General features: G+C 47.6%; 2 protein-coding genes across 5 annotated transcripts in view; one reads left to right on the top strand and one right to left on the bottom strand.

The window, feature by feature from the left end:
* Positions 1 to 506: 506 nt before the first annotated feature.
* On the bottom strand, positions 507 to 14018 carry PPCS (phosphopantothenoylcysteine synthetase). Of its 2 annotated transcripts, none has more exons than XM_058679829.1 (3): positions 13424 to 14018; positions 13194 to 13297; positions 507 to 715 (listed from the first exon to the last, which is right to left on the bottom strand). In XM_058679829.1, the coding sequence occupies exons 1-3, from the start codon at positions 14013 to 14015 to the stop codon at positions 611 to 613; spliced, it is 801 nt and encodes a 266-aa protein (XP_058535812.1). In that variant the 5' UTR covers positions 14016 to 14018; the 3' UTR covers positions 507 to 610. The 2 variants fall into 2 exon arrangements, with proteins under 2 accessions (XP_058535812.1, XP_004591574.1); XM_004591517.4 differs by lacking the exon at positions 507 to 715 and adding an exon at positions 11041 to 11839 and having other exon boundaries at positions 13424 to 14014.
* Positions 14019 to 14275: 257 nt separating this feature from the next.
* Positions 14276 to 15011, top strand: part of ZMYND12 (zinc finger MYND-type containing 12) — a 37926-nt gene continuing 37190 nt past the window's right edge. Inside the window, exon 1 of one of the 3 annotated variants that reach the window (XM_058679739.1) lies at positions 14276 to 14549. In XM_058679739.1, the coding sequence (XP_058535722.1) occupies positions 14440 to 14549 (110 nt within the window). In that variant the 5' untranslated portion in view covers positions 14276 to 14439. The remainder of the gene's footprint in view (positions 14550 to 15011) is intronic. The other 2 variants (XM_004591518.2, XM_058679745.1) reach the window with 2 other exon arrangements.

Raw genomic sequence — 15011 nt, 5'->3', positions numbered from 1 at the left:
GCCTGTGGGCATCCTGCACATGCGCAGGTACTCTCCTGCAAACCAGGACAGGCCTAGGGACAAGCGCATGTGGGTTCAAGCGTTTTACAACCACTCAGTGATTTTTTTCGAGAGTTAACTTAAAAAAAAAAAAAGATTTATTTATCCTTATTGGAAAGGCACACTCACAGAGAGAAGGAGAGACAGAAAGATTTTCCATCTGTTGGTTTACTCCCCAAGTGGACACACTGGCTGGGGCTAAACTGATCCGAAGCCAGAATACAGGAGCCTCCTCCCAGTCTCCCACACCTGTGCAGGATCCCAAGGCCTTGGGTCATCCTCAACAGCCCTCCCAGGCCACAAGAAGGGAGCTGGATGGGAAGTGGAGCAGCTGGGACAGCAACTGGCGCTTACATGGAATCCTAGTGTGGGCAAGGCAAGGATTAAGCCATTGAGACATTGTGCCAGACCCTCAAATGTTAACTTTTAATGTGTTTGCTTAAACAAGGACAGGGAACAAAGCCACAGGTACCTTTAAAACTCTGCGTTGTTCATTCTTACTTCTTTGATTTCTTCCATGTGCTTCACTATGAACGTGGCTACATTTGGGGAAGCAGTCCTCTGCCAGGCTTCACTGTGCTGGTCTAAGTATCAGGCAGAATCCTCCTGTTGGAGCAAGGAAATCGACTCCTTCTTTCTCAAGATGATGAAGTGTGTCTTCTAATGGAACCTTTTCCTTGTTAAAGAGAAGAGAAAAGCATTATGTGCATATACACACACGCATACACCACAGGAGGCAGTAAATCTGCTACATAGAGAGTTACGGTCTTGACAAAGTTAAAGATTTAGAAGTTAAGAGAATTTACTCTAGGCCCCTTGCTTCTACCCTGGCAGCACCCAGGTGGCCGTGGGAGTCTGGGAGCCAGTGCAGCAGAACAGGCCTGGTGTTTGGGTCCAAGGCAGAGGTAGGTTGGGTAGGGGGAGGGTGTGCTAGGGCCCCATGCTGGCATGGTGTGTTGATGGTCTGGGCTTGGGGACTCGTCAACATGCTTGAATCCTGGCTGGGCAGAGGGGTAGTGTCCCACTCTGGCATGTGTGGAGGACTGGTAATATGGGAAACGGTTTCTGCTGCAGTGATAAGAGAAAAAGCAGAATGCAAAAGTCTTATTACAGTGGTGGGAAAACCAGACACACAAACAAAAGACTGGAACATCAGTGTTTAAAGCAGTCACAGCTAAACTGCTGAGGCTGCGAATAACCACACAGTAAGGTCTCTGTGCTTCCTGCCCTTACAGAACCTCAGAGCTCCATGTTGTGGGGGATGAGTGTGAGAGTTTGGAAGGAAGGAAAGAAGTGGGGGATATTGAGGATACTTTGGGATGCCTAGTTCTTAGCAACTCTTGGATAGCTGAGGCTCAGTTGGGGTGTAGAAAGAAGGGCCTTGCTGGTCAGAAGACTGTAGGCTACAGTTTAATGTCCAAGCACATCACCTATCCAAGCTGTTACACCTGAGCACAATCTCATGCCAGTGCTCTTTAATAGTCATTCTATCTAGCCACTTATTCCCAGGACTGCTCCTGAGCTCTCAGCACAGTCCTAACTACTGCTCAATCTTGCAGTTCCAAATTACCAATGTTCCATGCTGACCCCATATCCTCTTGTTTTAAAATTGATAAAATATATGTAATGTTTCATTTTAATCATCTGTAAGCATATAATTCAGTGTTAAGTACATCTATAGCATTGTCCAATCACAATTCATTTTTCAGAACCTTCCTATTACCCCAGAACATGACCTCTGCACCCACTAAACCACAGCTTCTCATTCCCCCTCACCTCAGTCCCGGTAACCTCTGTTCTATCTGTATAAACCTGCCTATTTGAAGGAATTCAGAAAGTGGAATCATGCAGTATTGGTTTATTTCACTCAGCACACTGCCTTCAAGGTTTATCTATCATAGCATGTATCAGAATTTCCTTTTTTAAAGGCTGAATAGTATTCATTATATGCCTAGACTACATTTTGTGGATCCATTCATCTATTAATGATTATTGAGCTGTTTGCACCTTTTGGCTGTTGTGAATGATTTTGTAAAGGAAAATGATGTACAACCATCTACCTTCAACTCTTTGAGGGCAGACACAAGTGGAATTTCTAGATAAATACTTGCTTAACTTCTTGAGGAATTGCCCTACTATCTTCCATGGTAGCTGTATTATTTTGTGTTTCCACCAGCAAAGCAGAAGGGTCAAAATGTCTACACATCCTTGCTAAACTCATTATTTTCTATTTCTCTGTGTGTACGTGTGTGTGCTTGTGTAGCCATCATAATGGCTGCTCCCCTACACTGTACTTCTTCTACACTGACACCAAGACCTTCAGTCTCTGGATCATCAGATCCTCTCAAACGACCAGGCACTTTTTTACTTTATCTGTTCCCTCTTCAGGGTTGGACTGAACTGTTGATCATTTCAACAACTCTTCACCAATGTCCCCAATTATCTTTTTCTACTTTCCTTACACATCCCATTCCTGGAAAAGTTTGATCATTTGACTATTCTTTACCTATTTTATTTTACATAAGACTGAATTAATTTATTTGATAGGCAAAGTAACAGAGAAAAGCGGGCGGGAGAGTAAGAATTGTCGATCTTCCAGGCCTGGCACAATAGCCTAGTGGCTAAAGCCTTTGCCTTGCACGGGCCAGGATCCTATATGGGCACCGGTTTGTGCCCCAGCAGCTCCACTTCCCATCCTGCTCCCTGCTTGTGACCCGGGAAAGTAGTCAAGGACGGCCCAAAGCCTTGGCACTCTGCACCCATGTGGGAGACTCAGAAGAGCTCCTAGCTCCTGGCTTCATACTGGCTCAACTTCAACCATTGTGGCCACCTGGGGAGTGAATTAGCCAACAGAAGATCTTCCTCTCTGTCTCTCCTCCTCTCTGTATATCTGACTTTCCAATTAAAAAAATAAAAAAAAAGAATTATCAATCTTCATCCACTGGTTCACTCCCCAGATGTCTGCAACAGCCACACTTGGGCCAGGCTGAAGTCAGGAGCTCCATCCACGTCTCCAATGTCGGTGGCAAGGCCCAAGTATTTGGGCCATTATCCTCTGCCTTCCCAGGTGACTGTCATGCACAACCAATCAACAATTTATAGGTTCTACTTCTTTTATCATTTTCCAATTCTCATCCTCTCCAGGGCTGTGGTTGCCGCCTGAGCCTAGGCTCTCCTCACTACCTGCTCAGTTTATTGTAATAGCATTGTTAAACCTATGTTCCTCCTGCCAGACTGGTCCCATCCAGTCTCTGTTCCACAGAGCTCCCAGACAGATCTCTGAATGTAGATCACTCAGGCAAGTTTAAATCCTTAGCTTGGCAGCATAGCTGCTCTACAACCTGGCTCCTACCTCTGTAACTTTATCATCCGTCTCCTTTACATTAACTCTTTTCTTTTTTAAAGATTTATTTATTTTTTATTGCAAAGTCAGATATACAGGAGGAGGAGAGACAGAGAGAAAGATATTCCATCTGATGATTCACTTCCCAAGTGACCGCTCTGGCTGGTGCTGAGCTAATCTGAAACCAGGAGCCAGGAACTTCCTCCAGGTCTCCCAAGAGGGTGCAGGGTCCCAAGGCTTTGGGCCATCCTTGACTGCTTTCTCAGGCCACAAGCAGGGAGCTGGATAGGAAGCAAGGCAGCTAGGATTAGAACCGGTGCCAATATGGGATCCTGCCACATTCAAGGTGAGAATTCTAGCTGCCAGGCCCCCACGCCAGGCCCCTTTACATTAACTCTTTCTGCCGGAATACTCATTGCTCGCCATCAAAGCATATATTGCATGGCTTTGGACACACAGGTCTCTCTGTGTGGAATGCTGTGATTTCAGAACATTTTTTGTCCCTAGTGGATTTAGTGAGACCTGATGATTCTAAAGGTAGAATTTCAGAGGGAGAGAGACAGAGGTCTTCCATCCACTATCTACTGGTTCACTCCCCAAATGACAGAAATGGCCAGGGCTGGGCCAGGCTGCAGCCAGGAGCTTCTTCTAGTTATCCTACATGGGCTCAAGCACTTGGGTCATCCTCTGCTACTTTCCCATTAAACATTAGTAGAGCGCTGGATGGGAGGTACACCAGCCAGGACCTGAATAGGCAACCTTAAGGGATGCTGAGCCTGCATGTGACAGTTTAACTTGCAATACCACAATACCACAAAAGCAGGTCTTGGGATAATATAAATCTGTTCTTTAAAGCTGATATCTAAACTGTACCCAAAATTGTCCATACAAGATACACAAGCATACTATTGTGAGGCAGGTGCTTGGCGCAGCAGGTGAGACAACCACATTCTCTATCAGAATGCCTGGATTTGAGTCTCAGCTCTCTGACTTCCACTTCCTGCTAATGCACGCCCTAGGAAGCAGCAGGTGATGGCTCACCCTTACTTGCATTCCTGCTAAATATTTGAAGCCCTGACTCCTGGTTTCAGCCTGGCCTGGCTTCAGCTGTCATGAGTATTTGAGGAACAAACGAGCAGATGGAAGATCTTTCTGACTTTCTCTGTCTTCCAAATAAAAATAAATATTTTTTAAAATACTATTCTTTTCAAAGTAGAAATGATCACTAAGTACCTTCAAGAAGCACTTCCTAGTGTGTTTTTAGACTTGTAGACACAAAGAACGAGGAGGCAAATCTGTCACAGTGGATTGCAAAGCATTATAAGTGGATAGAGGACAGGGAAACGTATGCATTCTATTTTACTACTGCTGTTTTTCCTTCTTGCAGGTTCCCCTGAGTACAGTATAGGAACTAGTACTGTACCTCAGGCTATTGCACATATTCTGGCTCTGAGCAAAGGATGGGATTTGGATACAGTGATCTTTGAGTGACAGTAGCAAACAAAAGTAAACAGTAAAACACCAAAAGAGAAATACTTAGTCGAGTGACTTTTCACTCTATCCCTTTATCCCTTCTTACAATTTGAAACTCACAGATACCTAAAATACATATTACATGATTTCTTCTCTTCATTTTCATTTTAAGGATTTATTTTAATTGGAAAGGCAGATTTACAGAAAGGAGGAGAGACAAAGACAAAGATCCTCCATCCGTTGGCTCACTCCCCGAGCGGCCACCGTAAGGGCTGTAGCTGAGCTGACCTGAAGCCAGGAGCCGCCTCTGGGTTTCCCATGTGGGTGCAGGGTCCCAAGGCTTTGGGCTGTCCTCTACTGCCTTCCCAGGCCACTAGCAGGGAGCTGGATGGGAAGTAGAGCATCCAGGACATGAACCAGCACTCACATGGGAACCTGGTGCATGCAAAGCGAGGACTTAGTCACTGAGCCATGGTGCAGGGCCCTTTCCTCTATTTTGTTGCTGTTGCTGCTATTATTTCCTTCTGTTTTGTTCGAAAGGCAGAGTTACAGGCCCCGGCGGCGTGGCCTAGCGGCTAAAGTCCTTGCCTTGAAAGCCCCGGGATCCCATATGCCGCCGGTTCTAATCCCAGAAACTCCACTTCCCATCCAGCTCCCTGCTTGTGGCCTGGGAAGGCAGGAGAGGACGGCCCAATGCATTGGGACACTGCACCCGCGTGGGAGACCCGGAAGAGCTTCCGGGTTCCTGGCTTCGGATCGGCATGCATTGGCCCGTTGCGGCTCACTTGGGGAGTGAATCATCGGACGGAAGATCTTCCTCTCTGTCTCTCCTCCTCTGTGTATATCTGGCTGTAATAAAATGAATAAATCTTTAAAAAAAAAAAAGAAAGGCAGAGTTACAAAGAGGAAGACGAGAGAGAGGAAGAAAAGAGAGAGAAAGAGAGAGAACCTTCTATCTGGGTGCTTTATTCCTTAAATGGCCACAACAGAGCTGAGCTGATATGAAATTGGGAACCAGGAGCTTCCTCTGGGTCACCCACATCAGTGCAGGGGCCCAAGGACTTGGGCTTTTGTCTGCCGTTTTCCCAGACCACAAGCAGGGAGCTGCCCCAGTCAGGGCCAGCGTCCTTAAGGTATGCTGGCATAGCAGGTGGAAGTTTAGCCTATAATATATCAAGATGCCAGTCCCTATGATTTCTTCCTTTTCAATTCCCAAAGGAGAATATACCTTTTTAACTAGCTGAAAACAATGAAGCAATGTGAGAAATGTTCCAAATATAGCACTAAGTGAAAAGACATGCAACAGTACACATGTACACACGTGAGGAAGGACTGAAAGAACAGAATGAACTGCTGACTTACTGGGACAGAATTTCTCAATCCCGGCACTGCTGGCGCTTTGGCCTGCATGGCTCTTTGTTGTGGGGCTGTTCTGCACACAGCCAGATATCTGTCTAGCAGGCTACTTAGCCTTTACCCATCAGATGCCAGTAGCACATTTCAAGTTGTGACAGCTAAAAATAATTCCATTTACTGCCAAATGTCTTTTAGGGGGCAATTTGCCTTCCAGGTTTAGAACTCTGCTACTGTGAGACCAAGAAAAGCGTTTTAATTCAACCTTGCTTTGTTTTATTCAATATGGATTGGAAGAGAAAAAAGAAAAAGTTGCTTGCCATATAACATTAACAGCCTCACCCCCTTTTTTTTCAAGTTAGAATTTATTCAGTTCTCAGGGAAAGTAAAAAATTAGAAATACTATAGAACATTTCAGAAAACAGAAAGCTGAATTCTCGTATCAGAAAAAAATGATTTTAAGCATGAGATTGTAAATAGCTGCTTCAATTGGTCCAAGAACTCAAAATATCCAAATCATTGCAGCCTCTCAAAACACCTACCAAATGTGTACCCTGGGATTGGTGTTCTGGTTCAGTGGGTTAGACTGCTGCCTGGGACATCTGCATTCCACACTGGAGAGCCTGGCTTGAGTCCCAGCTACTCCACACTTCAGATCCAAGTTTTTGCTAATGTACCCAGGAAGGCAGCTCGTGACCGCCCAAGTTGTTTGGGTTCTTGTCACTCATATCCCACACTGGGATGGGTCTCCTGGTTCCTGGCTGTAATCTGCCTAGTCCCACCTGCTACACTCAACCAACAGACAGAAGATCTCTCTGTCACTGTGCCTTTCAAGTCAATCAATCAATCAAAAATTTCCAAGATACTCAGGCTTACATTTAAACCTGAATGCTGAAGAAAGAGTAAGGCTTAACAAGGAACGCATGCTATTAAGACAAATTAAATCAACTCTCCAAGCTAAACTACAACTGTACTGTATCTAAATTCAGCTAATTTTGTACGTAAGGCACAACAGTTCAGTCTTTTTAGCACTATTAAGCTCACTCTCCTGCCAAAAATATTTATTTTCATTCACTGTTTTTTGTGTCCTGACTCAGGTCACAAAGAATGTTTCTGACTGAAAAAGTAATATGAAGAGAGGACATAAACTGTTTCAACTGTCTCCTCTCGAGAAAATTCCATCACATCTCTTGCTGCTGGGTTCACAGAGGTTTAATGTTGAAATCCTGTTAGATGGTCACTTTGGACAGCCCTGTCACATATATGGCACATGACTAAAGTTCACTCCTGAGGCAGCGATCACTTCACAAGCAGCAACCTCCTTTTTGAAGTCGGAAATGAGCCTCCAACTACTGTTTTAATTTCCTTCCTCCATTTTTCAAAATACATCAGCTTTGTGGTACTTTGCATTTGTCCCTGGTTTTTGCATTTAGTCCCTGGTTTGCCCAAGACCAAAACTTTGCTGCAGTGCAGGGACATAGAAAAGGTTCCTGTTGGTTACATAGAGCATCTCAGAGGAGAGAGGATGAGGCGGACTACGGACACAGAGGTGCTGGACACGAGTGGACATTTAATGACGTGCAGCGTGAACAGGGAAGCATGAAAGATGAAGCAGGAAGATGAGAAAACCAGAGCTCGCACGATGAGTGGAGTGGATGAGGTTGTAGCTCAAAAGGCGGAAGGTGCCTGACTGGATGAGCACGGCCCAAACCTCCGAGGCCCTGTCGGGATTTCAGGTCCTGTGGGAACGACGGCTGAAATACCACAGAAAAGGGTGAGTTCACGCACCTACGCGCAGGGGACAGCTGTGCCCCGTGGACGCTGCAGCGGCCTGGCCCTAGGCGCGAGTCTCCTCACCCACCTCTCTAGGTAAAGCTGTGGCTGAACCCTAAAAGCCGGCGCCAGCAGGGTCCTTCTCCTTCAGGCAGAGTCAGCCCAGCCCAGGGCACGCAGGGCCGGGCCAGGAGGGGCTGTCCTCCGGCGGCTTCGGGCCATGCTGGGGACAGAAACGGACAGGTCCAGGAAGGAGAACCAGGCGCGGCTCACGGCTTTTCTCCTCGGGATTGAGGCGGGAACGTCAGGAAGCAAGCCGGGAATTTCTCCGCGGGAGAACCGTGGCCACACTCGCAGTCTCTCCTCTCCTCAGCGGTCAGGGAACCCGAGCGTCATAGCAACCTTGCTCAGGGCGGAGACGCTAAGGCTTTCTTCCGGTGGGAGCCACAGATTCGAGGCATGCCATTGGCACCGAAGACTGTTTTTCCTGTGGAGACCCTGGCTCTGATGCACGCCATTGGCCTTCAGGCCGTGGGGGTGGAGCCGAGGTGAAGTCTCTTTCCGTTGCCTTTGGAGAGTAGCCATAGCAACGATATGAAGCGCGTAGGTGGCTGAGTAGGACTCCTTTGTCGCAGGGCGTTCCAGTTCTCCAACACAAAGAGGCTTGAAAAAGTTTGTGCAAAGGGAATGAAGAGTTCATTCTGGTGCAGAATTTTTTGTTCTTTTTTTTTCGCAAATCCATACATGGAAAAATAACTTTTTAAAACGAAACAAGACGTGCATTAAAAAATGCAGCAAAGTAAGTTTTTAACTTGGTTTTTATTTTTACTAACTTTTCAAAGAGCCTCAGTAGGTTATAAGGCCTCATCTAAGCGCTGGCCTACCTGTTAACCTTATCTTTATTATTGTTATTAATTTTTTAAAAAGATTTTATTTTTATTACAAAGTCAGATATACACAGAGGAGGAGAGACAGAGAGGAAGATCTTCTGTCCGATGATTCACTCCCCAAGTGAGCCGCAACGGGCCAGTGCGCGCCGATCCGAAGCCGGGAACCAGGAACCTGTTCCAGGTCTCCCACGCGGGTGCAGTGTCCCAATGCATTGGGCCGTCCTCAACTGCCTTCCCAGGCCACAAACAGGGAGCTGGATGGGAAGTGGAGCTTCTGGGATTAGAACCGGCGGCATATGGGATCCTGGGCGCTTTCAAGGCAAGGACTTTAGCCGCTAGGCCACGCCGCCGGGCCCTATTGTTATTAATTCTTAAAAGAGCAGGCATGCTAGGTCACGACGTGACCACTAGGGTTACACGACACTTCTGGACTCATTATTCTAAAACCGAAGAACTTTGACATGAGCCAATTATCCCAATGGCTGAATATCTGCAAATCCAGTTCACTGAATCTTTAATTTAGCTACCTTTTTTTTGGGTCTCCTATAAATAATGCAAAATAAAATAATTCTGAGCAACACAGATTTTGACTTAGGCTTAGTTTACTAAGATGTTACATTTGCAAGATTCCAGTTATCAAAACTTATGTTTTATTGGTATTCCAAACACCTCTTACACTTTTTGGTCTTAGTCTAGTTCCCTAAGAGGACACTTTCCAAACCTTCGCTGGGTCTACCTGTGCTCCCTGGCTAGATCCTTTATTATTATTATTTTAATGATTTATTTTGTTTTTATTGCAAAGTCAGATATATAGAGAGAAGGAGAGACAGAGAGGAAGACCTTCCGTCCAATGATTCACTCCCCAAGTGACCGCAATGGCTGGAGCTGCGCCAATCCGAAGCTAAGAGCCAGGAACCTCCTCCAGGTCTCCCACATGGGTGCAGGGTCCCAAGGCTTTGGGCTGTCCTCGACTGCTTTTCCAGGCCACAAGCGGGGAGCTGGATGGGAAGCAGGGCTGCAGGGATTAGAACCAGCACCCATACGGGATCCCGGGCGTGCAAAGCGAGGACTTTAACCACTATGCTATTGCACCGGGCCTGCCTGGCTGGATCTTATTACCTCTTACTTTTTGTACTTCGGCTTCTCCCTCTGGCACCACAGCTCTTCCAAGTGTTTTTTCTTGGATGCTAAATTCTCCACGCCCCTCTAAGCCCACTTAGGCCCTATCAGGCTAAACATCATCTCAGGAAAACAGAGAGATCTTTTACCTGACAATTTCATTCCCCCAATACCTATGCCTGAAATAATCAGGACTGGTGCCCGAGGTATGCGGCAGGAACCCAAGTGCTCAAGCCATCACTGTCCCCAGGATGCAGGAACCTAGATCAGAAATGGAGACAGGACTTAAGACTCATTCTGACTTAAGATGCAGATGTCTCAAATGGCAACCACTGCCTCAAAAGTTCACCCCCATAATTCCCATATTATAGATGAGGAAACTGAATACATTATTTACCTGTTTATTTATTTTTATTATTATTTTATAAAACTAATAGGTGGCAAGGATAGCTAAACTGACTCTACACAGATAATTCTTTGCAATGCTGGTTGACCCTCAGCATGGTCACAGCTGGAAGATCATGCTAAACTGACTTCGAGAGTAGTTCCCAAAATATTTGAAAGGTGGGCCCAGCACAATAGCCTAGTGGCTAAAGTCCTTGCTTTGCATTTGCTGGGATCCCATATAGGTATCAAGTCATATCCCGGCTGCCCCACTTCCCATCAGCTCCCCGTCTGTGGCCTGGAAAAGCAGTCGAGGACAGCCCGAGGCCTTGGGACCCTGTACCCACTTGGGAGATGCAGGAGCTCCTGGCTCCTGGCTTTGGACAGGCTCAGCTCCAGCAGCTGTGGCCATTTGAGTGAATCAGTGGGTGGAAGATCTTTATCTCGCCTCCTCTCTATATATTTGCCTTTCCAATAAAAAAAAATAAAGCTTTAAATATATATATGTGGTAAACTGTTCATCAAATATGGAATGAATACCGGACAAGAAGTGAGAAGTAACTGTGGAGGCAAACTCACCATTGTGCAGGACCTACCTTCGGGGAGGTCTGCTTCTTCCCACGTCCCACCTCTGATTTCCAAAAACAACATCCCTTCCATTCAGGAGGCTTTCAGGCACAGACTTTATTGCACATAATTTTTTATACATCCATTTCTCAAACAAGACACGTTGCTCATCTTTTTAATCACCAAAGCTCAACACAAGGCCTGGCAATAGTAGGCACTCAACAATTACTTGATCTTCAAGGCATGACCATTCATGCACCCATAACCCCTTTTTCTAGTATGGAAAAAGCTGTCATTCAGGCCTCCATGTACATTCTGAGGAGTATTGAATTCCTGTATGCTCTTTTCTTAAAGGTGAGATATAGGTCTAGTGTTCAATATCAAAGTCAGGAAGAAACTCAGCTGCGTGGCAGGTGGTTCCGTCACTAAGAGACAAACACCAAGTTCTACTGGCCTGCACACTGCCACTTTTCCCCTTCCTTTTGTTTTCCCTGTCCTCACTTATTCTGGTTCTCACCCTCTGTGAGAGCTCTGGTCCACTGAACACCTTTTCATCCTCTAAGGGCTTTTTCCTTCAGTTTTTCTCACTTATAAAAGCTGTGTGTCGAGCCTGAAGGTTATCCACTATCTTCTGTTCTATCGCTATGCCTTTTTCTACTTCTTCCTCTGATAGCAACAATTTGGTTTCTGAGTCTTTGGTTACAATAACCACAAAGGACTGTAGTGACTCAAGGATATTAGCCACCACCACTTGATGCCGGTAAACTTCCAAAGCGTTCCGAGCACGATTAATTACGATGGAGGGGTCAGTCTCCAACTTAAAGGAAATAATAAATGCTTTGGGAGCCCAATCTTTAACCAAAGGAGAAAGCATTTTTGGCACCATCTTCATTGTTATCTGTATCAAAAAAAGAAAAGCTTAATAAGCAAACTGGTCACTACCTACCAGGAAACCAAGGATTCCAGGACTTTGATTTTTACTGACATAAATTTAAGCGAAGTTTCCAACTATCAAACTTTTCAAAGCACATTAAATATTTAGTTTGAAAGCCTTTTGGCAAGTCCTATTCTGCCACTCATCACCATTCACAGAACTCTAAAGAACGACAAGCTATGATCAAACATTCCCCTCCAGGTTTTAAACAAAACCTTCAAAGAAACACAATCAGCTTGTGCAAGTGCTACTCTAGCAGAAAATCAATGAAGTTGGGTTTCTTGATCTCTCAGCATAAAACATCGCTTGCACTGGTAGCATTCAAGATTTAGCATCGAGGATGCAACTGATTCTATTGTCCCTAGATTTTAACTCCTACAATCTGCTTCCCAATCCCATCTTTCTACTTTTTAAGATTTCAATCCCATTTCTACTTTCAAGAGAGGACTAAGAAAACAACGGATGAAATAAAAAGATGGCAAAGTTTAAAGAACTTAAAATCACTGATCCTTAGAATTCTCCCCAAGAAAAGGTTGTCAGCAAGTGATCGGGATTATATAGCTTTCTTTTTCTCCTTATCACAAGTAGTGACATATTTGGCTTATGGCCTTCCTAGTGAGTATAAACAGTGACTGGCCTATAAAAGATGTCCAGTAAATGCTGAAGAAATGACCACGTGAACCATATATTACAAAGCTGGCAAGTGCTGCTTCTATTTAAACAGAATGGATGAAAAATACCCTTGAGTTCCAAGACACCAGACTGCCTCAATACCTCAGGTGTACCACTACCTTCCCCTTAAACTATACAAACCTGCAACTATACCTCTCCTACTCTCTTGCTAACTCACTGCTCATACCGATGCCAGAATGTTCTCAGAGACTCTTCTACTCTCCTCCTTAGGGGCCCCTGAGCTCCACGGTTAAAGGTCAAGCCCATGGTGAAGCCAGCAATCTCTTCCACCTGCTGGTCACCTTTTGGTTCTCAGCACAAGCTCCAACGATGTAAACCCACTTGGAATGACCCTCCCCACTGTCTGATAAACCCTCCACACTTCTCTTAAACCCAGTTCAAGAATGCCGTCCTGGGGCACCCAATGGCCTAACTGCACCCAGTACACACCTGCTCTGTGCTCATCATGTCTGCCTCTAGCTCTCTCACTACACTGTGAGGCCTCGGAGGCGTCTCCGCTTCTCTCTGTAGCCCCACTGCCTAGAGCCTAGAGAACGCGGAAAGACCATCTCGAGATCAAGAGGAAAGGAACCCCAGATTGGTTATGGGGGGAGGGTCAGAGCTCAGGAAGAGAAGCGCCCATCACCTGCAGTGGGCCCCCCGATGACTGGATCTTGTGCTCAGGCATTTCAGAGACGGGAACATAGAAATCGGACACGGCCGCAGCCAGGTAAAACATCGCAGAGGAGCCTGCAAAAGGAAGCAGAAGCGATGACATCTCGGGCAGGGTTATGGGATACGCTCCTTTTGAACCCCCTGGGAGGTAAGGGTGGAGATTCTGACTCCCAGCAACCGATGGACTCCGAGAGCACGCACCTAGCGGGTTGAGCGCCTGGGCTGCCGCCTGCAGCAGATGCAGATAGTCCGCCAAAGTGGTGAACTCCACCGCCAGGAAGGTGCCGGCAGCCTCTGCCTCCTGGTAGCTCTGCAGAGCCGCGGCGAAGCCCGGCAGCGCCTTCTCCTCGGCTTCCAGACTCAGCAAGCCCGAGTGCGCCGGGCCCGAGGGCCGCAGGGCCGACAGCCAGGTCTGGGGCGGGAAGCGGTGGGCAAAGGGGAAGGCGGAGCGAGCGCGGTACAGGAACAGGACCCCATAGCCCGCAGCTAGGAAGGCCTCGGCCGAGGTGGCACCGCGCCGCCCGCTGCTGAAGTTGTCCAAAAAGCGTACTGGTCGTGCTTCCAACGGGACCTTGGTGCCGCCTGACGTGACCAACACCACCCGCCGGCCCTGAGCGCCCAGCCTGGCCGCGAAGCGAGCCATAACCTCGGCCCAGCGCGCAGCACCGGCAGGCCGGGGGAACTCGGCGGCCAAGTCCCTTTCCGCCATCAGTCTCGAAGGGCCTCTGCGCCTGCGCAAGCCCCGGGCCGCAGGCGCCACGCCCCTCGCCGAGCCCACGCGCAGGCGCAACATGAGTGGGCGTGTGGCTGCCCCGCGTTGGGCGTCAGGGCTCAGTCTCGCCGGTCTGGGAGTGTGTGGGGGCTGCGTCCGGGAGCCCTAAGAACCGGACCCTGCGCTGAGACGTACTTCTCCTGTCACATTTCCTTCTGTTAGTTTCCTAGCCTGGGTAAAGAGCCGACCATATTTGATCTGTAGCGGCCACCGTACAGCCCTTGGAGAAGTTTTCTAGCTACCTTTGAAAGTTGCGAGGAGGTTATGTTCTTTTAGTTTTTTTTCTTTTGTTTTGCATTTTAAAAAATAACTTCAGAGATATACTTGAGAGGTCGGTAGAGCCACACCCCTCCTCTTTGCCCTTGGAAAGTCTCGTCACGTGACGCCAGGGTCATCGTGGCCTCGCCGGGCAACCGTCCTGGAGACGGACGCGGCTCTCGGCGGCATGAACTCCATCTACCCGCTGGCGGTGCCCAAGGGGCGCCGGCTCCTCTGTGAGGTGTGCGAAGCCCCGGCGGAGCGCGTGTGCGCGGCCTGCGCAGTCACCTATTACTGGTAGGCGCCTCGACTCCCTCTCGTCCACGCCCTCCAGCGTCCTGCGCCCAGCGTGACCGTGGTGCGACCAGGGGCTCCTCAAGGCGGCTGCAGGATGGGTCCCCAAGAACCCTGGGACCGTGTCCCCCAAGATCTCGTTAGGCACTGCTCTGGGCTCCAGCAGCAGTCCAGCTCCCCTCAGAGGTGGACATTCTGCAACAGAAAACTAGGTCATTTAGGAGAATGACAGGTGTCAGCAGGCCGTGGGCAGCTGGGGGGACAGCTGCTGCCACAGTAGACTGGGGTATTTCTGAACGTGAAGGAAGAGAGTGACTCTATAGGCTGTGAGGGAGGGAAGACTGCTGAGTGAGGGACACAGCTGGCTGGCCTGCGCTGCAGGATGGTAAGCGTGTGAGAAGGGGTGGTAAGCAGATCAGTGCCCCTGTATTTCGGCGACATCACCTGATCTTTGCTGTAGATTAA

This window comes from Ochotona princeps, chromosome 2 (assembly GCF_030435755.1).
Source record: "Ochotona princeps isolate mOchPri1 chromosome 2, mOchPri1.hap1, whole genome shotgun sequence".
In the NCBI taxonomy this organism is placed as follows: Eukaryota; Metazoa; Chordata; class Mammalia; order Lagomorpha; family Ochotonidae; genus Ochotona; species Ochotona princeps.
This window is presented reverse-complemented; position numbering and strand designations above follow the sequence as displayed.